Source organism: Abramis brama (assembly GCF_963993115.1).
Source record: "Abramis brama genome assembly, chromosome: 5".
Classification (NCBI taxonomy): Eukaryota; Metazoa; Chordata; class Actinopteri; order Cypriniformes; family Leuciscidae; genus Abramis; species Abramis brama.
The window spans coordinates 1,305,058-1,330,015 of NC_139967.1; the positions used below are offsets into that span (position 1 = coordinate 1,305,058).

General features: G+C 37.0%; 2 protein-coding genes across 3 annotated transcripts; one reads left to right on the forward strand and one right to left on the reverse strand.

The window, feature by feature from the left end:
• Window positions 1–1,353: 1,353 nt before the first annotated feature.
• On the forward strand, window positions 1,354–8,926 carry rabepk (Rab9 effector protein with kelch motifs). The gene is made up of 8 exons (XM_084114183.1): window positions 1,354–1,471; window positions 1,663–1,726; window positions 2,942–3,096; window positions 3,855–4,010; window positions 5,607–5,765; window positions 5,847–5,996; window positions 6,903–7,052; window positions 7,589–8,926. Exons 2-8 carry the CDS (start codon window positions 1,674–1,676, stop codon window positions 7,792–7,794), a joined length of 1,029 nt encoding a protein of 342 aa, XP_083970309.1. The 5' UTR covers window positions 1,354–1,471; window positions 1,663–1,673; the 3' UTR covers window positions 7,795–8,926.
• A 765-nt stretch (window positions 8,927–9,691) lies between these two features.
• On the reverse strand, window positions 9,692–24,230 carry LOC311082972 (endoplasmic reticulum chaperone BiP). Of its 2 annotated transcripts, XM_084114182.1 has the most exons (10): window positions 24,098–24,221; window positions 17,555–17,918; window positions 16,776–16,925; window positions 15,294–15,525; window positions 15,036–15,173; window positions 14,843–14,955; window positions 13,914–14,304; window positions 12,813–13,050; window positions 11,791–11,958; window positions 9,692–10,579 (listed from the first exon to the last, which is right to left on the reverse strand). In XM_084114182.1, exons 3-10 carry the CDS (start codon window positions 16,889–16,891, stop codon window positions 10,017–10,019), a joined length of 1,959 nt encoding a protein of 652 aa, XP_083970308.1. In that variant the 5' UTR covers window positions 16,892–16,925; window positions 17,555–17,918; window positions 24,098–24,221; the 3' UTR covers window positions 9,692–10,016. The 2 variants fall into 2 exon arrangements, with proteins under 2 accessions (XP_083970308.1, XP_083970307.1); XM_084114181.1 differs by lacking the exons at window positions 9,692–10,579; window positions 11,791–11,958; window positions 12,813–13,050; ... (4 more) ...; window positions 16,776–16,925; window positions 17,555–17,918 and adding an exon at window positions 20,087–22,596 and having other exon boundaries at window positions 24,098–24,230.
• Between the last annotated feature and the right edge of the window lie 728 nt (window positions 24,231–24,958).

The window sequence follows — 24,958 nt, forward strand, 5'->3', positions numbered from 1 at the left end:
GTCATAATTTCGACTAGTTTCGAAGATAGATAGATAGATAGATAGATAGATAGATAGATAGATAGATAGATAGATAGATAGATAGATAGATAGATAGATAGATAGATAAAAATGGGAATTATGGCACAATAAGTCATAATTTTGACATAATTTAAAAAATAAATAAAATGGAAATAAACAGTCTAAATGATGACAGCCAAAATTATGAAATTAAAAAGTCGAAAGTGAGATAAAAAGTCAAAACTATAAATCAGAATGTCATAATTACAATTTACCAAAGCGTGATTTTTGGACATCAATTCATGGCTAACCTGTCCATATAAATATATAATATAAATAAATATAATATATCCTCCTGAGACCCAGAAGAAAAAAAAACATTTTTGAAAAATTATATTTTATTCATATGTTATGCTATGTCCTCTGTAGTGGACACCAGGACTCAGTTGTTTAAAAAATAAAATGACATGAAATTATATGTATAGGCAAAAACAATGGGATTTTTTTTTTTTTCAATCACCAATAAATGTTGGGGTTTCAGGATTTATTTTAACTTAAATTTGTATAAAGATGATTCTCAACTATGTTATGAAAGAAATAACGGAATGAATTGATGCACCATTTTACTTTATGCAATATGTGGGTAAAATGGCCATAAATTAATATTCCCATTTAATGCAATGTATCTATACACTGTAGCTAATGTGCACATTAATGTGTTCTTGGAGCAACATTTAATGAAAAAAGAAGTGTAATAATTGGAGTAATAATTAGCAACATTTTAATAATAATATCTAATATTTCATAGGAATTTTGATGTATAGCTTATTTCCATATTCACTTGTTGTGTCTCCCAGAATGCCTGATAAACATGATGTAAGTCCTGATGTCCTCTACAGTGAACATGTGTGAAATCAACGTCCTGTTCTGTAACAGAAAGTCATTTTTTGATTTAAGTTTGATTTAAGTTAAGTAAGTTTTCCTGAGATGTTGGTTTATGAAATACAATTTGAAAAATAGTCCGATTTAAATTATAATTACAATATATTATCATATTTCCATAAGAGTGCTACATTTGATCACTAAATTAATGTCAGGCATTTTTAAAGACCAAGGAGAACATGGTGAAACCTCCAAACATTTGGTATCTCTGAAAAGTCCCGAATGTGTTTACAGGACACCCAGGTGTGACATGTGACATGTATGGTGTCAGAAAAATTCACTCAAATATAATGTATTATTAAAGTATAAAGTGGACAAAAGTCTATTCCTGGGTCCCAGGAGGATATATATATATATATATTTCATGATGAAGACCTTTATTATGAAATTATTTCCGGTTAGGTTTTCATCACAGTAGCTGTTTTCACACTAACTGCTCTCTCGCGCTCCCTCTTCCTTATTCTGTCCACCAATGAAGTGATCGATTCGTGTCCATCATCATCACCAGTCATTACATTTATCGATAAAGGTAAAGCGTTATTGTTGTGATTTATTATTTCGGACAAAGATATGCGGCATGACGTCATAACGCTCACGTGCTGTGTGTGTACAATACGTCGTTTTTTTGACGTAACGAGATGGCAGCGGAACCAGCGTCCATGGAAACAGGCTTATAATCGATATATTATGCTTCTGAAAATTAATCTGTTGATTTTCCAGCACACAGATTGATGGAGCTTATTCCTGTTCTCGAGCCAGAGGAGAAGCCTCAGGACAGACAGTGGTATCGGCTTGTTTCTCTGTGTATGCTGTGTTCTGTGTAACTCATTACAAGTGACTTGAGTTACGTTATCAGATTACTTGTTAACGAGTAAAGTAACGCATTACTTTTAAAATTTACAACAAAATATCTGAGTTACTTTTTCAAATAAGTAACTCAAGTTACTTTGTTTTCCCATTTATTGACTGACAGCTCTCCTGTCCTCATGCTGAGAAGTGCAGATGTGTGTGTGTGTGTGTGTGTGTGTGCGTGTGAAAACATGATGGTTATTGTAGTTCTAGATTAAATGTGAGCATTTACTGTACACTTGCAGAAAAAAAGATTCAATATTCCTCAAAATGAATAAAATCAGTGAAATGCAGAATCAGAATTTTTCTCCTGCATCTTATTCTTCCGTTATCCAGAAAAGGTTTGTTTGAGCGGCGCCCTCTACTGTACACGTGTAGATTTGCACAAGCCTGAGGCTTATTATTTCACTTTTGGTCTGAAAGGGTCTTTACATTTGCCCAAAAATATAACTTTTGTGATAAAAAAAAACAAGCCCAGCCCAGGTGGAAAAAAAGTAACGCATAAGTAACTTAACGCATTAATTTTCTAAAAAAGAAACTAACCAACGCAATTAGTTACTTTTTAAGGGAGTAACACAATATTGTTATCCACTACTTTTCTAAAAAAGTAACTAAGTAATGCAATTAGTTACTTTTTAAGGGAGTAACACAATATTGCTATCCACTACTTTTCTAAAAAAGTAACTAAGTAACGCAATTAGTTACTTTTTAAGGGAGTAACGCAATATTGTAATGCATTACTTTTCTAAAAAAGTAACTAAGTAATGCAATTAGTTACTTTTTAAGGGAGTAACACAATATTGTAATGCATTACTTTTTAAAGTAACTTTCCCCAACAATGGTTATATGTGTTTCTTTCGCAGTGCATTGGCTCTAACATGTGTGTGTGTGTGTGTGTGTGTGTGTGTCGCACTTAACAGTGTTGGAAATTTCAATTATTATATTAGTTTATGTTTTTTGTTTTTTTTACAATTATTATTATTTTTAGGGATGCAAAAATAAACTGGTGACTATATTAGTATCTTTTGTCATATTGGCATGAAATTATCACATCTACACAGTTCTGCTCGTTTTGAATGCTCAAGAAAAACTTTGTAACAACATCTACTATTAATACTGTGTGTGTATAATTAAACACGTGTGTGTCTAGGTATGTGGTGTCGGCCTCAGGTGCCGCTCCCGGTGTTTCTGTGGGCCACACCTGTGTGTTTCTGCCCTCCGCTGATGGAGGCAAGGGGAGGATTGTAGTCGTCGGTGGAGCCAATCCTGACGGGAGCTTCTCTGATTCCTACACGATGAATCTGGGTAATAATAATGGGGTTACAGTCACGTGACCAGGGTATGAACTGGTTACAGTCTTAATAAATAAATAAATAAATTAATAAATTAATAATCAAAATAAATAAATTAAACAAATAAAAAGTAGATAATTTATTTAAAAATAAAAGTAAAAAATTAGATTAGAATGGATAACTAAAAACAAATAAATAATGGGGTTACAGTCACGTGACCAGGGTATGAACTGGTTACAGTCTAAATAAATTCATTAATAATCAAAAGAAATAAAGAAATAAAAAGTAGATAATTTATTTAAAAATAAAAAAATAGAATAGATAACTAAAAACTAATAAATAAATAAAAAGGAGGATAAAATAAATAAATCTAGGTAATAATGGGGTCACATGAACAGGGTACGAACTGGTTACAGTCTTAAAGGAACAGTTCACCCAGAAATTAAAATTCTGTCAACATTTACTCACCATTCCAAACCTGTATCAGTTTCTTTCTTCTGTTGAACATTAAAAAATATATTTTGAGGAATGTTGGTAACCAAACAGTTGATGGACTCCATTGAAAATATTATTTAAAATACTATGGTAGTCAATGGGGTAGATTGGTGACAAATGTTCTTCAAAATATCTTCTTTTGTGTTCAACAGAAGAAAGAAACTCATACAGGTTTGGTACAAGTGACTGATGACAGAATTTTTATTTCTGGGTGCACTGTCCCTTTAAAGCAGAGAATCTGTGAGATGTTGTATAGTCACATTATTTGTTTTGCAGATACTCATGAATGGGAGGTTCCAGAATGGACGGGTTTGCAGGCGCGTTACGAACACTGTAGCTTCGTCCCCGAGATCGAGCCGAGGAGTGTGTGGGTGTTCGCTGGAGCCCAGAAGAGCGGGAACCGCAACTGTGTTCAAGTGATGCGCGCATCAGGTGCAGAAACACACACTTATTAACCTTGTGCATTCATACTGTACCAGTCTGATTTGTTAATGTGTTGTAAGAGTCTCTTCTGCTTACCAAGGCTGCATTTATTTATTTGACAAAAATACAGTAAAAATTGTGAAATATTATTAGAATGTAAAACCACTGTTTTCTATGTGAATATATAGTAAAGTGTAATTTATTCCTGTGATCAAAGCTGAATTTTCAGCATCATTACTCCAGTCTTCAGTGTCACATGATCCTTCAGAAATCACTCTAATATGATGATTTGATGATCAAGAAACATTTATGATTATTATCAGCGTTGAAAACAGTTTCATATCTTTGCGGAAACTTTGATACACTATCATTCAAAAGTTTGGAGTGAGATAGATTTAAAAAAAAAAATACAGTTGTTAAGGTGTTCTGGGTGGTTGCTATGGTGTTACTAGGCCGTTGGTAGGATGTTCTGGATGGTTGCTACATGTTGGAAGTCCTGTTTCCTAGCTTGAGTCAAAATAGTCAAACCCCTATGTTTATACAACATATTCTAGCAACACCCATTCTAGTTTATTCTAGCAACACCCTAGCAACCACCCAGAACACCCTAACAACTGCCTAGCAACCACCCAGAATACCATAGCAACCACATAGCAACACCCTAGCAACCACCCAGAACAACCTAGTAACTGCCTAGCAATGCCTTAAGCAACCACCCAGGATACCCTAGCAATCGCATAGCAACACCCTAGCAATCACCAAGATAAACCTAGCAACCACCTAGCAACACCCTAACAACCACCCAGGATACCCTAGCAACCGCTTAGCAACACCATAGCAACCATCCATAACACAATTGCAAAGCCCTAGCAACCACCCAGAACACCTTAACAACCGCCTAGCAACACCATAGCAACCACCCATAACACAATTGCAAAGCCCTAACAACCACCCAGAACACCTTAACAACCGCCTAGCAACACCATAGCAACAACCCGGACCACCCTAACAACTGCCTAGCAACCACCCAGAATACCATAGCAACCACATAGCAACACCCTAGCAACCACCCAGAACAACCTAGTAACTGCCTAGCAATGCCTTAAGCAACCACCCAGGATACCCTAGCAATCGCATAGCAACACCCTAGCAATCACCAAGATAAACCTAGCAACCACCTAGCAACACCCTAACAACCACCCAGGATACCCTAGCAACCGCTTAGCAACACCATAGCAACCATCCATAACACAATTGCAAAGCCCTAGCAACCACCCAGAACACCTTAACAACCGCCTAGCAACACCATAGCAACCACCCAGGATACCCTAGCAACACCATAGCAACCATTCAGAACACCATTGCAACACCCTAGCAACCACCCAGAACACTTTAGCAAACCACCTAGCAACACCCTAACAACCACCCAGGATACCCTAGCAACCGAGTGGCGAGTTTTGGCAAGCTACACTCACATTTTGTTCAGGAAATGTACATGACAGCTATTTTAAATTGTAATATTATTTCACTGTTTTTGTTGTATGTTTGATCAAGTAAACGCAGTCTTGGTCTTTCAAAATCATTGAATGATCGTAATCATTCCAGAGGGTTTGTGGGAGACGGTGTCGGTGAAAGGAGATCCTCCCTCAGTCAGGACGTACCACACAAACTCAGCCTGCGTTGGAAACAGACTCTACGTGTTTTCGGGAGGCGACGCCGGAGCAGATCCAGTCGCCGATACACACGTCCACGTCTTTGATTCAGGTCTGACAAACACAAACACAAACACAAGAGCTTAAAGGGAAAAAGGTTAAAGGGAAATGAAGCGTGATCGTGTATCTGCAGTCACTGCAACCTGGACGCAGCCGGAGAGCGACGGGACTCCTCCTACGCCGCGGCACGGTCACGCGATCACAGCCGTGGGGTCCGACGTCTACATCCACGGAGGAATGTCTGGAGAGACGCTTCACAACGACATGTTCCTGCTGGACACGGGTGGGTCGTCAGATCCACTGCTGGTGTTTGTCTGATGTTTTCCCACCAAAACTCCTTTTCAAGTTATTTTCAAGTTGTTTTAGTACATCAATTTACATTATTAAAATGAAAATCTAGCACTAACAAAGCCTAGCAACTAGCTTAGGACATGCTAGCAGTGTGTTAAATCATGCTAGCAAAATGCTAAAACAGACTAACAATGTGTTAAATCATGCTAGCAACGTGTTAAATCATGCTAGCAACATGTTAAAACATTCTAGCAATGTGCTAAATCATGCTAATTCATTCTAGCAACGTTAATTTATGTTAGCACATGTTAAAACATGCTATAACCATGGTAAATCATGCTAGCAACATGTTAAAACATGCTAGCAACGTGTTAAATCATGCTAGCAACGTGTTAAAACTAACAGCGTTAAAACATGCTAATTCATGTTAGCAACATGTTAATTTATGCTAACAACATGTTAAAACATGTTAGAAACATGCTAGCAACATGCTTTTTCATGCTAATTCATGATAACAAGTTAAGACATGTTAGAAACATGCTAAATCATCCTAGCAACATGATAATTCAGGCTAAAACATGCTAATTCATTTTAGCAATGCTTAAAAACATGTTAGCATAGTGCTAAATCATGTTAGCAACATGTTAATTCATTTTAAAAGTGTGTTAAAAAATGATAATTCATGTTAGCAAAGTGTTAAATCATGTTAACAATATGCTAAAACATGTCACTTCCCAGAGGATGATGTTATACCCTTAGTTTCCTCAAAATACTGAAAGGACAGGAAAACCTAGTAGTCACATTTATTTAAATGAAAAGTTATTTAAATGAAAAGGCTCAACTGTCCTCCTCATACTCATTGTTGTATTTTATATTTTTTTCTCTCATGGTTATTTAGAAACTATGAAATGGGAGAAAGTGAAAGTGAAAGGCGAGATCCCGCCGGGAGTGGCAGCGCATTCATCTGTAAGCTTTGGGAAAAACATCTTCATCTTTGGAGGAATGACATCAGAAGGAGCCACAAACTCCATGTACAAGTTTCAGTGCGGTACGAACTATAATGATGATATAATGATAATATCTCAAATAGTATTCAGCCTTTTGAATATTCAATACAGGTCATTCTGAAGCACAAGATTTTTCTAAACGTTTTTAAATCATGCTAGCAATATGCTAAATCATGTTAGCAATATGCTAAATCATGTTAGCAATATGTAAAATTTTGCTATCAACATGCTAATCATGCTAACAACGTGCTAACAATGTGATCAATCTTGTTAGCAAACATGTTAAATAAGGCTAGCAAATGCTAAATCATGTTAGCAACATGTTAAATTGTGTTATCAACATGCTAATCATGTTAACAACGTGCCAGCAAACATTTTAATGCTAGCAACATGCTAAGTCATGATAGCAAAATGCTAACAATGTGTTAAATCTTTTTAGCAACGTGTTAATTCATGCTAGCATCATGTTAAATCATGTTAGCATGTACATCAAGTTAAACTAACTGTTTAGCTAAAAATTGGTATACGTTTTTTTAAATATTTTATTTCAGTCTAAAGATTTCTTCTGCCCCGACAGACGAGCGGCGCTGGACGCTGCTGAAGTTCGAAGGCGATCTTCCTCCGGGCCGGTTGGATCACTCCATGTGTTCGGTGCCGTGGCGCGTGAAGACGGCGGGCCGAGAAACACGTGACGAAGACGAGCAGCGGCTGTGCTTCATCTTCGGTGGAATGGACACGCAGGGCGTCATATTCAACGACTGCCTCGTGACGCTGCTCACGTGAAATACTCAATAAATGTGTCCCGTCTCAAAATGGCTGAACTGATTTCACTAAAGTTCCTTTGAACCTGAAGATCTGTTTGATTCAACTAGATTTTCAGCGTAAAAACTATAAATCTCGACATTAAGACGCTCCATGTGTCAATCAAGTGGAATCGCTGAGAATTACTTTTGGTTTTAATCCGATTCGATTGCTGATCATATAAACGCAATCTTCGCATTCATGCCGACTTCTACGAAAAACGTATACAATTAATTGAATTGAATTTATTTATTGTTAAATCATGTCAACAATGTGCTAAATCATGCTAGCAACATGTTAAATTATGCTAACAACATGCTAACTATGTTAACAACATGCTAATCATTCTAACAACATGCTAGCAATGTGTTAAATCTTGTTAGCAACGTTTTAAATCATGCTAGCAACATGCTAAATTATGCTATCAACATGCTAACTATGTTAACAACATGCTAATCATTCTAGCAACATGCTAGCAATATGTTAAATTTTGCTATCAACATCCTAATCATGCTAACAATGTGCTAGCAATGTGTTCAATCTCAACAACATGTTAAATCATGAACCTGAAGATCTGTTCGATTTAAGATTTTCAGCGTAAAAACTATAAACTCAACATTGAGATGCTTCATCAATGATGGGGAATCTCTGAGAATTACTTTTTGGTTTTAATTCGGTTTGATTACCTATCATATAAACGTAATCTTTGCATTCATGCCGACTTCATAAATATTTGAGAAATTTCTACAATTGAATTGTACGTTTGAATTTTTTTGGTCAAATACAGGGTTTCTCAAAATGTAGTTTGAACGTTGATGAAAAGCTAATAATTAAATCGTAAGTGTAAAATTTAAATAACTAAAAAAAAAACAATCAAATTAAATGAGTGCTGTCAGATTAATCTTGATTAATTGCATCTAACATAAATGTATATATATATCAACATTTACAAACTTTTGTTAGGAGTGATTAATCAATTTGACAGCATGAAAATAAATACTTACTGAAATGGTAAAATATTGTATTTGTTTACCTGTATGTCAAACCATGAATATCTGAATATGTTTAATTATTGACATATTAACTTAAAATATCAGGGGAATTTTGACTCAAGAGTTCAGCTGCCAAAAAAAAGAAAAAAAAAAAGAACCTGAATAAAGTCCCTGTTTTAATGGACTGACATTTTATTAAAAGTACATTTCAGAATATATTTTGTTTAGACAAGACATTTGAATTCAAGAGACACACACATTCTCTCACACACACACTCCTTCACACATTTTCTTTCACACACTCCCTCTCAAACACACTATCACGCTCACAAAAAAAACACACTCTCTCTCACACACACACGCTTTCTCTCACTCACACACACACACACACACACACTCTCACAAAAACACTCTCGCTCTCACAGATTTTGCAGAGTCATGTTCCTGGATCAACATTCCTGTACATATTAAATCCTAATCCTACCCCTAAACTCATCCCATAACTTCTCCCTGAAATCACAGGGAAATGATGGTGAATAACAGAACGATGTGTGTAGAAGCACTAACTCTTGCTGCAAACTCGTCCCTCAGATCCGATTGGCTGAATGTTGATCCAGGAACATGTTGTACTTGGTGACATCACATTCACACAAACTCACTAACACACACACACACAAACTCACTCTCACTAACATACACACACACTCACTGATGTAGAAGCACCATGTCTTGCTGCAAGCTTACATTTGACAAACTGTAAACTCATTCCTCAGATCTGATCAGATCTTCTCAGGCTGAATGTTGATCCAGGAACATGTTGTACTTTGTGACATCACGTTCACACACACACACACACACAAACAAACAAAGCAAACAAACACAGACGTGGTAATTTTGTATCAAACTTTTATTGTTTAATGTGGTAGAAATATCTTCTACAGTTTGCCAGATTTCAATAAATAACTTTTGCATGTCACATGAAAATTTACCCAGAACCCCCTCTGCCCCCTCCCCCCGCCCCCTCCCAGAACTGCCTGAGAATAGCAGCATGAAGCCTCGACACCAGGCTAAATCTCCACCGGAGTGAAGAGAAAACAAGAAAAAAAACAACTCTTTAACACAAGTCTTTCCCCGAAGAGATTCGCGGCTTCACGGCCGCCGGCTACGTACAAAAATGTTCAATATGTACATCTCCATGTTGTTATTGTGTGTCTACAACTCGTCCTTGTCTCCCTGCTCCTCGCCCTCCTCCGGCGCCCCGCCCGCGCTGCCGTACAGCTTGCTAACGATAGGCTGAACGATCTCCTCGAGCTCCTTCTTCTTAGCCTGGAAGTCTTCAAGATCGGCTTCCTGATGCGACTCCAGCCACTCGATCTTCTCCTCGACCGCCTTCTCGATCGCCTCTTTATCCTCGCTCGAGAGCTTCCCGCCGAGCTTCTCCTTATCCCCGATCTGGTTCTTCAGAGAGTACGCGTAGCTCTCCAGCTCGTTGCGCGCGTCGATGCGCTCCTTCAGCTTCTTGTCCTCGTCGGCGAATCGCTCGGCTTCGTTCACCATGCGCTCGATGTCCTCGGGCGTCAGCCGGTTCTGGTCGTTGGTGATCGTGATCTTGTTTTTGTTTCCGGTGCCTTTGTCCTCGGCGGTGACGCGAAGGATGCCGTTGACGTCGATCTCGAAGGTCACCTCGATCTGAGGGACGCCACGAGGGGCCGGTGGGATCCCGGTGAGGTCAAAGGTTCCCAGAAGGTGGTTGTCTTTGGTCAGGGGACGCTCACCTGGAAACACACAGAGAGAGAAACAGAACTGATTAATCATGTGATCTGACATCATCAGATGTGTCCCTCACTTTAGAAATACACACGGTATCGGCCGATCGCTCATTTTTAATGTTATCGGTTTGAGAAGAAGATTTGGCCGACATATTAAAGCTGATAATGTATTATTTCCTTCAGACACTTCTATGGAAGCTTGTTTCCGCCACAGAATAAAACATTTTAAAATATAATTGCAACTTTTTCGAGTTTGCAAAAGTTTATAAGACGCAATTGCGACTTTATTTCACGCAATTGCGACTTTCTCGCAATTCTCAGAAATAAAGTCAGAATTGCAAGATAAAGTCGCAATTGCGTGAAATAAAGTCGCAATTGCGTCTTATAAACTTTTTTCCTTGCAATTGTGACTTTATATCACGCAATTGACATCTTTTCTCAGAATTGTGAGATAAAGTCCAATTCTAAGGGAAAATTATTTTTTTTAACCTCAGAAGAGTTTATATCTCACAATTCTGACTTTATAATACACAATTGGGAGATATAAAGTCAGAATTGCGAGATATAAACATGCAATTCTGAGAAAAAAAGTCTGAATTTCAAGTATATTTCTCGCAATTGCAAGTTTATATCTCATAATTCTGACTTTATAACACGCAATTGTGAGAAGAAAAGTCAGAATTGTGAGATTAAAAAGTTGCAATTACCTTTTTATCTTTCACTCTGTGGTGGAAACAAGCTTCCACACACTTCAGATGCGACTGTTCAACATGATGGGTTTGAATAACTTGAAATATGATTGAAATCACTTCAAATAGTTCAGTGCAACAAAATACAGTTCAGCGCAACATGTGCAGCGCAAGTCAGTCATATAGTCTATTGTGTCTTATAATAGAATTTGATTTAATGCAAGAATTTGATACAAAAGATGCATACATTTAATTAGGTTTATATAAAAATAAAGGCTTTTTTTTATAAGGTAAAAATGCCCATAAAAGGTAAAAATCTACTTATTGGAAAATATGATTTATGTCTCTGCTGTGAACGGACCAACAGCTGTTCACGACAGTCCTAAACCTGCCTAGATACCAACACGATAACACACTCCGCAAAATACCCTCTAATTATCGTTATGGAGAAAATCCCAGAAAATATAGAGGTATCCCTGATTCTGAAGGGATTAAAGACGGATTATGAAACTGAAATGGTTGGCTTACCTTCGTAAACTTTGATGGTCACGGTCGGCTGGTTGTCAGAAGCGGTGGAGAAGATCTGGGACTTCTTGGTGGGAACGACGGTGTTCCTGGGAATGAGTTTGGTCATCACTCCTCCAACGGTCTCAATGCCCAGGGTCAAAGGGCACACGTCCAGGAGCACCAGGTCACCTGATCAACACAGCTCAGTCATTAACCAGCTCACACACACAAAAAAGGGTTGTTTGACTGGCAAAGATGTTTTTAACTGGATTGTTCAAATTAAAATTGAAATGTATTTGTAAAGCACATTTAAAACCACCACAGTTGACCAAAGTGCCTAACAGTGTCACAGTAGCAACACTCGAAATGAAAGCTAAGGAATACAGGCGAGTCTTAAGCGATGACTTAACCTGGATCTCGGAACATCTGATTGGACGATAGGGCTGCACGATATAAAAAAAATAATAAAAAAAAAGCAATATATGCGATAACTCATTAAATAATGCGATATGTGATACAATAATGCTTAAAGGGTGTAAAATAAACTTAAATTATCTTTAAAGTTATATAACCTTCATACGCGTTTCACAATCTTTTTGTGACAGTAAAACATCCCTACAGCTTCTGCCAGTGAACATCAGTGTTTTACTGTATATCAGAAGTGTTATTCTAACATCAGTGTAAACCTCGGGGGTCAGGGGTCAGGTTATCCTACATTAGGGTTATTAACAACACAAAGTCAAATGTAAAAATAAAACACTGATTAGTTTTCACTGTATGAATTAAATATATCCTGATTCTTATTAAAGCTACAAAAGTTATTCAGTCGAGAGAGTGAGTGATTTTCTCTGTCTTTTCTTCATGACCCGTTATTGCAAGCCGTTGTGATATGCATATTGCGATATATACATTTGCGATATTTCGATATATTGTGCAGCCCTATTGGACGTGTAAAAGCTCTGATAAATAAGGCGACCCATTCACAATCGTAAAAGCGAGCACTGAAGTCTCGTGTTGGTGTCAGTGACTGCAGACGGACTCACCGGTGTCCTCCTCCCCGGACAGAACCCCAGCCTGCACCGCGGCTCCGTACGCCACCGCCTCGTCCGGGTTGATTCCTCGGGACGGCTCTTTGCCGTTGAACAGCTCCTTCACCAGCTGCTGGATCTTCGGGATGCGAGTGGATCCGCCGACCAGCACGATCTCGTCGATGTCCGTCTTCTTCAGGTCCGAATCCTCCAGCACCTTCTGCACCGGCTTCATGGTGGAGCGGAACAAGTCCTGCACACACACACACACACACACACGACAGGGTTACTTCAGTGTCGCTAGTAAAAGATTATAGTATTTATTCATATTTGGAATTTGTTTTTATTTAGATATTTTTACTATATACAAGTTTTTGTTAAATAATTCTGTGACTTGTGATTTTTATTAGTTTTAAAGTTGAATAGGTTAAACAAAATTATAAATGCACGCACATAAATATTTTATATATATATATATATATATATATATATATATATATATATATATATATATATATATATATATATATATATATATATATATATATATATATATATATATATATATATATATATAAAATTTTCCTTTTAGTTTTTTATTTCTATTTAGTACTAAAAACAAAATTTTTTTTTTTTAAAGTAAAAGAAAATGAAAGCAAAAAATGAAATCTATTAAGTTTTTATATTTTAGTCTTTTAAATTTCCTTTTAGATTAATATTTCTTTTTAGTTTATTTTTATTATTTTAGTCATTTAGAACTTAAAAATACACTAAATAGAAATATTAAACAAAGGAAATAATAAAAATGATATTAATATTATACATTTTATTTGTTTTATTTTAAATTTTCTGATATTTCTATTTAGTTTATTGGCTTTTTAGTAATTTAGTAATTAATTACATAAATGAATAAACTAAATAGAAATATTAAACTAAATGGAAATAAAATATAATATTTGATGAGAACTTAGTTATTTTATTTCAGTATTATTTTTAATATTTCTATTTAGTTTATCTATTTTTTTGTCATTTAGTACTCAAGTACATAATAAATGACTAAACTAAATGGAAATGAAAAGCGCTCCTCTGATCTGGTTTACTGGAGTGTGTTCTCACCATGTTGAGCTCCTCAAACTTGGCCCGGGTCAGTGTTTCGGAGAAGTCCTCTCCCTCGAAGAAGGACTCGATCTCGATGCGGGCCTGGTGCTGGGCGGACAGCGCTCGCTTGGCCTTCTCCACCTCGCGCCGCAGCTTCTGCACGGCCCGGTTGTCCTTGCGCACGTCCTTGCCCGTCTTCTTCTTGTAGAGTTTGATGAAGTGCTCCATGACGCGCTGGTCGAAGTCCTCTCCGCCCAGGTGTGTGTCCCCGTTGGTGGCCACCACCTCGAACACGCCGTTGTCGATGGTCAGCAGGGACACGTCGAAGGTGCCGCCGCCCAGATCGAACACCAGGATGTTCTTCTCGCCGTCTTTCTTATCGAGACCGTACGCGATCGCAGCCGCCGTTCTGTGGAGAACATCAGCGTTCACTACAACTACACACACGTCTGGTACTTGAAATAGAGTAAATTAACTACATTTGAAATGTAGTTACTATGACTAAAACCAACATTTCAAATTTTAATTAAACGTGAAAGTAATCAAATAAATTAATAAAATATATGCATTTTTTTTAAAGTTACAAAACTACTAAAAAAAGATTATAAACTGAATAAAATATAAATATTTTTAGTTAAAAACAAAAGTTATATAAAAAGGAATAATAAAAACTATAAAAAAATTAAAGTGAAAAAAAAAAAATACTACACTTGCCTAAAATAAATAAATATATATAATAAAAATGTATGTATGTATGCATGCATGCATGCATGCATGCATGCATGTATATATATATATATATATATATATATATATATATATATATATATATATATATATATATATATATATATATATATATATATATATATATATATATATTTTTTTTTTTAAATGATACTAAAATACCACTGATGTGGATTTAAACGTGATGCACTGAAACTCACGGCTCGTTGATGATCCTCATGACGTTCAGACCGGCGATGGTTCCCGCGTCTTTAGTGGCCTGGCGCTGAGCGTCGTTGAAGTAAGCGGGAACCGTGACCACAGCGTGCGTGACCTTTAACAAGAGCACAACCAATCAGACGTCGAGTTCTCTGCCTCCGCGTTTCCTCTGAGTGTTAACGATCAAAACGTTACCTTCTTTCCCAGGTACGCCTCGGCGGTCTCCTTCATCTTAGTCAGGACCATGGCGGAGATTTCCTCCGGCGCAAACGTCTTCATCTGGCCTGAGCCGATGTCCAGCTGGATGTGAGGCTTGTTCTTCTTCTCAACCACCTGGGAGACAGGAAGCAGGAGTTAAAGGGACCGGTCACACAAAAATGAAAACGAAATTATCGATAATTTCGATATATTGTGCAGCCCTAACGCATGGCTTTGGCTCAACACCGGTTGTACCTTAAAGGGGAAGTATTTGATGTCCTGCTGCACGGCGGAGTCGCCCCACGTTCGTCCAATCAGACGCTTGGCATCGAAGACCGTGTTCTCGGGGTTAGAGGTCAGCTGGTTCTTCGCAGCGTCTCCGATGAGACGCTCTCCTTCGGTGGTGAAGGCCACGTATGAGGGAGTGATGCGGTTCCCCTGGTCGTTCGCGATGATCTCGACACGGCCGTTCTTGAACACTCCAACGCTGAGGAAACACCAGAAAACAGTTTGAGGACACCGGCATAATGTTTATTATAGAGCATAATCGAGAAGTGTTTTAAAGCCGAGCAAGCATGTGTGTTTTTCTTACTTTTTACATAGTTAAAAACAAAACCAAAAAAATGATGAGAACTAAATAAATACACACTTCGACATATAAATATACTTCATGCATATAAATGTTATTTATGTTATTGTTAGTTATATATATATATATATATTAAATTAAGATATAAAAATGCATAAAATGTTGTATATATTTTTATTAAATATATGCTTTTATAATTATATTGTTCTAGTTAAATAAATATACATATATAAATATAAAATTAAGCTGGAAATGTTGTACATTTACATAAAGATTAAATAACTAAAAAAATAAATGTAATAAAATCATTATATTAAATAATATCTATATAAAACGATAAATATATAAAATAAATTTGTTAAATAATTGATAAATAAATTTGTATTAAATATTTTTATAATAATATACTTCGTTCTAGTTAAATAAAAATATATAAACTAATAAAACATAATTCAGATATATATGAATTAAACAAATTATACAAATTATATTAAATTATATAAAAGTGTGCATTTTTTATTTAATATATTATTTTTATAATTACATTTTATTCTATTACATATAAATTTAAATTATTGAAAATGGTATATACATTGAATAAAATATTTAAATAAAAATATATATACATTTTTTTTATAGTTACACATTTTGTTCTAGTTGAATAAGATGTAAAAATTAATAATTTCAATTATATAAAATGATGTGTATTCTTTATTAAATATATTATTTTTTATAATTAGATCATTTATTCTAGTCGAATATAAAAATAACATAAAATGTTATATATATATATATATATATATATAGAGATAGAGATAGATAGATAGATATTTATAGACATTTATAGATAGATATAGATAGATAGATATAGATAGATAGAGATAGATAGATAGATAGATAGATAGATATAGATAGATAGATATAGATAGATATAGATAGATATAGATAGATATAGATAGATATAGATAGATAGATATAGATATAGATAGATAGATATAGATAGATATAGATAGATATAGATAGATATAGATAGATATAGATAGATAGTGTGAGTGAGTGAGTTTATAAAAAAATAATAATTTAGATGTATTTTTCTTGTCTTGGAAATCAATTTCATTGACTACATCTGAACTGAAGCTCATTCTCACCATGAGTAGGTGGTCCCGAGGTCTATTCCCACCACCGTCCCAACACTCTCCCGCTTATCATCATCTTCGGCAAACACACTGCCGGCCACCAGCAGACACAGGCAAAGCAGGCGCATTCTGGCTCAGATCTGGGCTCAAATTCACCAGTTCCTGGAAGAATACAGCAAAACTTAATGTCAAAGGTCAGGGCAGGTACAGAACACAGTAAACGTCACTCACTGGCTGGAAAAGTGGCCTATAAAAAAACAAAATAACAAAAAACAAGCAATACATCATGCAAAAACTCAGTGTATGTTCTAGAATAGATATTTCAACCCAAAACGGCATGAACTGATGAACTGATGTCAGCTGCAGCTCTAATACAAATAATGTGAGACCACTAAAGGCATAGTTAAAGGCCATTTATCAATGGAGACCAAACAAAACAAAAATAAAACACACATCAGAAGCAGATATGATGGTCATAAGAATAAATCATATTCATGTGTTCATTCATAGTTTCCAGTGCAACCTCGTGCTGCGAAGTCACTGATCATCAAATACTCATTACAATAGACTCCAAATATTAATAATACTATTAGTACTGTAATACACATTCAAAATCCCATAATATTTAAAAACACATTTATTATCGAAACCCATTTAAGATAAAGACTTTGTTCCTGTTATTTCACCGGTTACGATCTAACGTTAATGAATATCCATTTTCTTCACAATCATAATGACTGAATGTTATCTTTAAAGCGTTTTTGTAGGATAATAAAACACATAATTCTCACCTGATAAAGCAGTATTAAGCAGTAATCTCAAGGGCGTGGGCTGATCGCAGTGAATGTGCGTCTGTCTGTCTCTGTCTCTCTCTGTGTTTCTCGTGTTTTCTCTCTGTCTCAAATGTAACTCATGGCGCTGCGCTCGCCTGTATATAAGCCGTCACCGCTTCCCCGTCGTGGAGCCTCGCTATTGGTCAGAGAGCAGCTCGTTGGAAGGCGCTCATTGGCTGAGCGTTGCACGCTGGCTGATGCTGATTTGCACACGTACGGGTGGCGGAGACGTCATCAGATAAGGCGAACTGGAGCGATTTGATTGGCTTACGCGAGTGTCAGTCAGATTGCGAAGCTTCTGGATGGAGGGTCGCATTTGAACCTGGCCAAGAAATAGAAATAGTTGGAGAGTCTTTCATCAAAAACTCATTTTACATACATATATACATTGCCATGTGACTCTACTGTTCTCAAAATAAGCATTTAGGCTTGGAATATATGGAGATCTCAGTCAATTCATTTTCACACGAGGAAAATTGTGTTTAAAAGCAACTGTATGTACATTATCTTCCTTATTGCATTGCTGCAAAACGAATACATTATGAAAGTTTGATTTGAGTGTAAATTAGTTTATGGTGTGAGAACAGTGTCATAATAAGAGAAACTCACTTGACTGAGACTATGATAAATTATACAGTTTTGCCTTGTACAAAAATGTTTGACCATTTATCAAACACTATAATATTCAGCTTATTTAACCATTGAGGGTCAATGAAGAATCTGTGTGTGTTAAAATATGGCACATTCACAATTATATTTCTGTGGTTTGGACAGTGACTCATTGGGCACTCAGAGTGTTAGCAAAACTATCTGCACACAAAAACAATTGAATTTCTGTGTTATGTAATGAATGATGCAATGATAAGGAACAACCTGACAGTGTTTTTCAGTATGTTTCAATTGAGTCAAAATTACACTAGTATTGCTGCATCAATTGATCTAGTGGGGTTTTTGACATATTTTTGACCAATTAACTTGATCAATATACATTTCCGAATTTATTTACAATTTACCGTTTTGTATTTGTATCTACATTTCATATACCAACCGTGAAATTTATTTACAGGGTAATACTGTCATCATGTCATTCACTGAATACTACTGTGTGGAAATAATTCTGATTTTCAACCATTGGTGTGTCTGGTAAAATATGATTCCAATCTAGATTTGTTTGTTTTTTACAATAAAATATTTTCATGGAAAGTCTCAGAGTACAAATTCAAGTAGTTCGGTTCACTTGGTCGGGACCAAAAACACCCCAAAACATTTAGTCCTGGTCCACTTAGCGTTCTCATTGGCATTTTAACACCAAACCTAAAGATACAGAATCTAAAGGCATAGGGATATATGTTCACAACTTGATTGATTGGCTTTGATTGTGACTGATTGTGTCTTTTATTAGGTATTTTTCGCAATGGAACTTCCCGAACATCCAAAATAATGCTGTGCTCTGGGCTAAATGCGCTCGGTGTATGTGCGTAGCCTACATATGATGGTATTCTGATCAGCTGACTGAGTAAAGGAGTCAAAACAGCAGCAGGAATCCCTCTGTCACTCACAAACAAAGATCTATGACATTTTTAGGGTTGCACCTTGTGACATCATGTCCTGTTTTTGGTTTGTTCACATGTCTTTAGTCTGTGTTGCATTCATATCTCATTCGATCCACACCAGAGTTCATTTGGAAGTATTTTTTCAGCCGTCTAGGTACGCTTTTTTGGTGGCACCAGGGTTCGGATAGTAGCCACTATAAGTGAACCACGCTAAGAGAGGTAACCGCACCAGGGTTTGTTTTAATTGAACCAAACATTCCCAAAGTAACACCACATTTCTGAGGACTGTCATTACAAATTAAAGCTAGGGTGATAAAGTTAAGCTAGTATACTTATCTGATCTGGCCTAGTTCTTCATATACTTTATCTTGAATATATAGAGGGTTCAGTCAAATAATTTTCAATTGAGGAAAATGGTGTCTGATTCCGTCAATTAATCTAACTAGGGATGATTTATGGCCGATACCGATAACCGATAATTCGTTATATTTAAAAGCCGATAACTGATATATTGGCCGATAAATCTAAATCCAAATTTTTATAGAATTTTTGAGAGCCTCGTTACAAACACAAGTTTTACCATTAAAATCCATGTCCCAAGCACACAATTATAATGTTCTCATTATAATTGTATAGCCGATATGACAGACTTGTGCTGCACGTTACACTTTACTGTATTTTCCTTTTTTGAAGTGATTCTAATCATACTTCTAGCAATTTAAAACCATGTTGAACAGTGCGCATCTGAAGTGTCTCAGCTGAAGGAAATAATACATTAATTATCGGCTTTAATATATCGGCCAAATTTTCTCATCAAGCCGATTACGTTAACATTAAAAATGTATCGTCCGATACCGATATGGTGGCCGATATATTGTGCATCCCTTAATCTAACCAATGTTAAAAACAAAGAATAAAGCAGAACAAAGCAAACATACAAAGATAAAAATACAAGTCATTTATTGACTTGCAGATGTGCAACAATACAGTCATTTCATCAGAACACTTCAGTGAGGCGTAGGTGGAGTAAGTCCTGGTTGTCTATACATGTAGCTAAATTAAATGAGTCTATTTTTTGGAGCCCGAATCACTAAATATCTTGCAGTGCATATAGGCGAGTTTCTCAGCATGTGAGCGTCGCAACAAAGGAAACCATTCCCAGTGCGGCAGCTCTACGACTCTGTACCCGGCCAGAACGAGCTGCCTTCGCTTCAATGCATGAAATCCGAGCAGCTGCTCAGTCCTGTAGCAATACTGATTCCTATTCGTCACTTGAACAGCAAGTCTCTGAATAGATGGTTTAGAAGAATCATCCGTGTGAGCTGAGCGCTTCCCGGATTTGGTCAACGCCGTCAGAAGATTGTCCGTCAAGTCGACACCAACACTGAAAATGCTTTCTCTCACATGGACCGGTTCAACAGTGTGAACCACTGGCTTTTGGGGGAACTTGTTGGACGGCTGCACTGGAGTCTTCTGGGAATTAGTTAGTTGAGCGAGTAGGTTGTCAGTTATGGTTACTCCAGAGAGCGTTTGTTCCAAGTTTTGAGAGGCGGGATTTTGCCGACAAGGTTCGGAGGACACAGGAACAGGCTGGTCGTTTTGGTCCAAGTGCACTTCTAGGTCAACAGAGCGCAAATGCGGAAGAATCATGTGCTTACGCACAAACATCTCTCCACCTAGAAGTTTCCGCAACACCACTTCAGCCTCGAGCATCTCAGGCTTACGACAGATATCCGATTGAGCAAAATCCCAGAGTTGCTTGGTCACCTCTTCCCTCATTGCGTGGCTAAGTCTTGGGATCGTCGACTCAGGCAACTCCAAGCCAACAGTTCCATCTAAAGTGAACAAGTCTTTCTTCAACTCGAGCTCCTTGGAATTGCAAGTTTTGTTCACGAACTCTGCGCTTAAAGCCAGACTGAGCAAGTCTTGGGGGAAGAGACCAGCAAAAGCAAGACCGAGGAGACCTGTCAGCAAATGTTCAGGGAACCGCTGAAACTCAAGTTGACGTTCTCGTAAGATCACAGTGAGACAGGGATAAAGTTGAGGACTCTGGTTGGGAAGAACTCCTAATGTCCCAAAGGCCCAAAGCATCTTTGCAGCATCTTTACTCCTGCACCGGTTGACCACGTTGGGGAGTTGTTCGGCCACAGCCAGGAGAATCCGATTATCCCGGTAGTGAAGAGCGGAGCAAGACAAGACGACGTGCATTAGGCCTTGAACCTCCATTCTTGGGGCCCGTCGAGGCACCTCGGATCCCATGGCCTCCAACCACGGAAGATGGTCCAGATAGCTAAATCTCAAAAACTTCATCACATTGGCGATCCCGAAATCACTCAAATCACTGACTACAGCAAGAGTCCTGTCCACAAGGCGGTGCGTTGCTCTCTCGGACAGGGAGATCTGCGACTTAAAGAGGGCTAAAGAAACAGCTTCCAGTTCTTCAGGCTTCAACTGGTTCAAATAACGCATGAGTAACGACTCAATGGGTTGAACGAGGGCATCCGGACATCTCCTTCCTTCTCCGATAACGTACAAGAGTTGAAGCAGCTCCGGAAGACCCAGTTGGTTGAAGTTTCGGCTCACGTTGTCAAAGAGTTTTTCAAGGTACCGAGGAACAATCCGACCGAGGCATCGCCACAAGTCGGCGGCGAGAAGCAACTGGTGAAGCTCCATTTCACTCGCTCTCCGGCAGAACTCGGTTTCATACAATCCCAGTATGCTGTGGGATTGAGGCAAGCCCAAGTTCACAAATGATCTCAGCGCATCTAATAACTGCGCAGGCGTGAAGTTGTGCAGGTTCTCAGCGCTGTGCCGCAGGAGTGCGTTAAACCGCGCGTCTTTCCTCACGACCGCGATCTGTGCGTGGGGAATCTGGCTGAGTTTGCACAAGAAACTAGTTGCATCTGAAGGGCCCATGTTGCTTTTTAGTTCCGTGACCTTTTCAAGGACTAACAAGGCTTCGTTGAGGTCTACAGTAGAAGAGCGCTGGAAGACGTCATAGGTCATGTTCTGGTATTCAGGTCGACATTTCTGAAAGGCTCGTGGGTCACCGTTGACCCGTGGCTCTTTGGTGGCTCGGTTTGACTCAGCGTTACTGCAATCAATGTTTGACGGCATATTCTTGGTGCTGGAGAGCCATCGTGAGGAGCTAATGCGGTACGGGTTACGCCGTTGATGGAAAGTTGTGTTTAAGGATAGGCTACAGGACGATTCTTCTTTAGTTTCCAAGCAGCCATCGGTAGAATAACGAGCCGCCGGTGTCTGGTAATAAGCCGAGGGCTTGTACACCAGTGTTCTTTCCGTTTCTTCTTCTCTCTTTTGCTCTCCATTTTCCACATTTGCTGACAAATGTTGGGCTCTAAAGATGGAGATGCGCTGTACGTGGGCATAAAGTCGACGCTTTGCCAAGTGATGAAACAGCACCGTTGCAGACATCAACAGCAGACTCTGGAGAAGATCATACAAGAGATGTGTTTTCAGTTTAAAGGTCAACAGTGTACTTGAAAAGAATACGTTTGAAATTCAAAGAAAGAATGATAGCAGGTTTCCTTTTATTGCAAAATAATTCTGTCAGATAAATACCTTAACCAAGTTTAGTGTACATCTAATATTTTAATTAAAGATTATGAAGGCGCATTAATAAAAAAAATAAAAAAAGTTATTTGCACGGATAAATCATTTATAATAAACTAGGGATGCACCGAAATGAAAATTTTGCCCAATACCGATAACCGATAATTCTTTATATTTGAAAGCTGATAACTTATATATTGGCCGATAAATCTAAATCCAAATTTTTATACGTTATTTTTAAGCCTCGTTACAAAAAAAGTTTCCCCATTAAAAGCCATGTCCCAAGAACACAATTATAATGTTCTCATGATAATTTTATAGCCAATATGACAGACTTGCGCTGCACATGTTGCGCTGAACTGTATTTTCCTTTTTTGAAGTGATTCCAATCATATTTCAAGCAATTCAAAACCATCATGTTGAACAGTGCGCATCTGAAGTGTCTCAGCTGAAGGAAATAATACATTAATTATCGGCTTTAATATATCGGCCAAATTTTCTCAACGAGTGGATCTCTGAGCTGCTATGAGTGAGTGGAGGCGGGGCACATTTGCATATATATAGAACCACGTATACTAAATGAGGCAAGGGTGTCCAGTTACATTCAAGGTATTTTAAGGCATGACAAAAAAAAAATTCAAGGAAAAAACACTTAAATATGTCATTTTGGTGATCAAAGATGATTTTTAAAGGATAAAATTATTGACTACAAAGGACTTCAAGATATCGGACAAATTTTCTTATTACCGATAACGATAATTCGCCAATACCGATATGGTGGCATCCCTTACACTGCAATTTTACATGAAAAATAAGAATTAATTGTTGTTAATTTTTTCATGTTGGTTTTATATGTGGGTATGTGCAGGCTTTTACAGTCTTAAAGCATAATAAAAATTATATTTTTGTCACTTTTGATGTTGATACACTTGCAATGATAGCATTCACGATCATTTAAAGGAAAAGATCAGCCAAGACACTTTTTAATTAAAAATATATATATACTAAACTTTAATTTGGGAACAAGCTACTCCTCTAATATTAGTTATAATGTACTGTAAACTGAATGACACCATAAACACACAAGGAAAAAAACGTAACTACTTGGTTTCGTCAAAAAATAATTGATCCCAGATGTTACAGCTGAAATTCACATGACATTTCGCGAAAATAGAGGCTTTTTCTGGTCTGCATTTTTTTTAAAGGAACATCAAAAGTGAGATAACTAAACCTTATTTCCTTGTGGCGAAACGTCTTTAATCAATCATAAGCTACTGCACGTCCTTGACAGCAGCAGAACTCACTCACTCACATTCATCTGTTAAATAACACACCGAACAACACAATCCGAGCGACTGTAGAAAGATACACGTACCTTCAGCGCGTGTGGTCTTCAAGTGGAGTATTTATCTCATGAGGATACATCACAAAAACACTCACTTATGTGCTGAATCCACACGTGAATGTGTGTAGTGGTAAAGGCAGATGTCATGCGCGGTACGGAAGCTCGTAAGAGACAAAAATGAAACACAGTCAGTCACTGGCAGCATACGAAATCGCATATTTCCATACTGTGTAGTCGGCGAAAAACAGTATTCACACTGCCGTTTGCGATCGGTAATATTTTTAATGTTTTTTTTTTTTAAAAGGCTGAATTTATTTGATAAAAAAACAGTCATATTGCTAAATATTATGACAATTTAAAATAACCGTTTTCTATTTGAATATATTTTAAAATATAATTTATTCCTGAATTTTCTGCATCATTACTCCAGTCTTCAGTGTCACATGATCCTTCAGAAATCACTCTAATATGATGATTTGACGCTCTAGAAACATTTATGATTATTATCAGTGTAGAAAACAGTTGTGGACATTTTTTTTTTCAGGATTCTTTGACGAATAGAAAGTTCTATTTCATTTATTTTATGCATTTAATGCATCCTTGCTGAATAAAAGTATTGATTTCTTTTATTTCTTTATTCTTTCTTATTTTTATTTTTTAATCAAATAAATGCAGCCTTGGTGAGCAGAAGAGACTTCTTTTAAAAACATAAAAAATCTTACGATGCCAAACTTTTGAACGGTAGTGTAGATGCTCTATATATATGCTTACATGTTTGTCTATATATATATATATATATATATATATATATATATATATATATATATATATATATATATGTAAGCAATTAGTCATTTAAATAGTTATTTCTGCTGTAGTTGAATTCGCCTT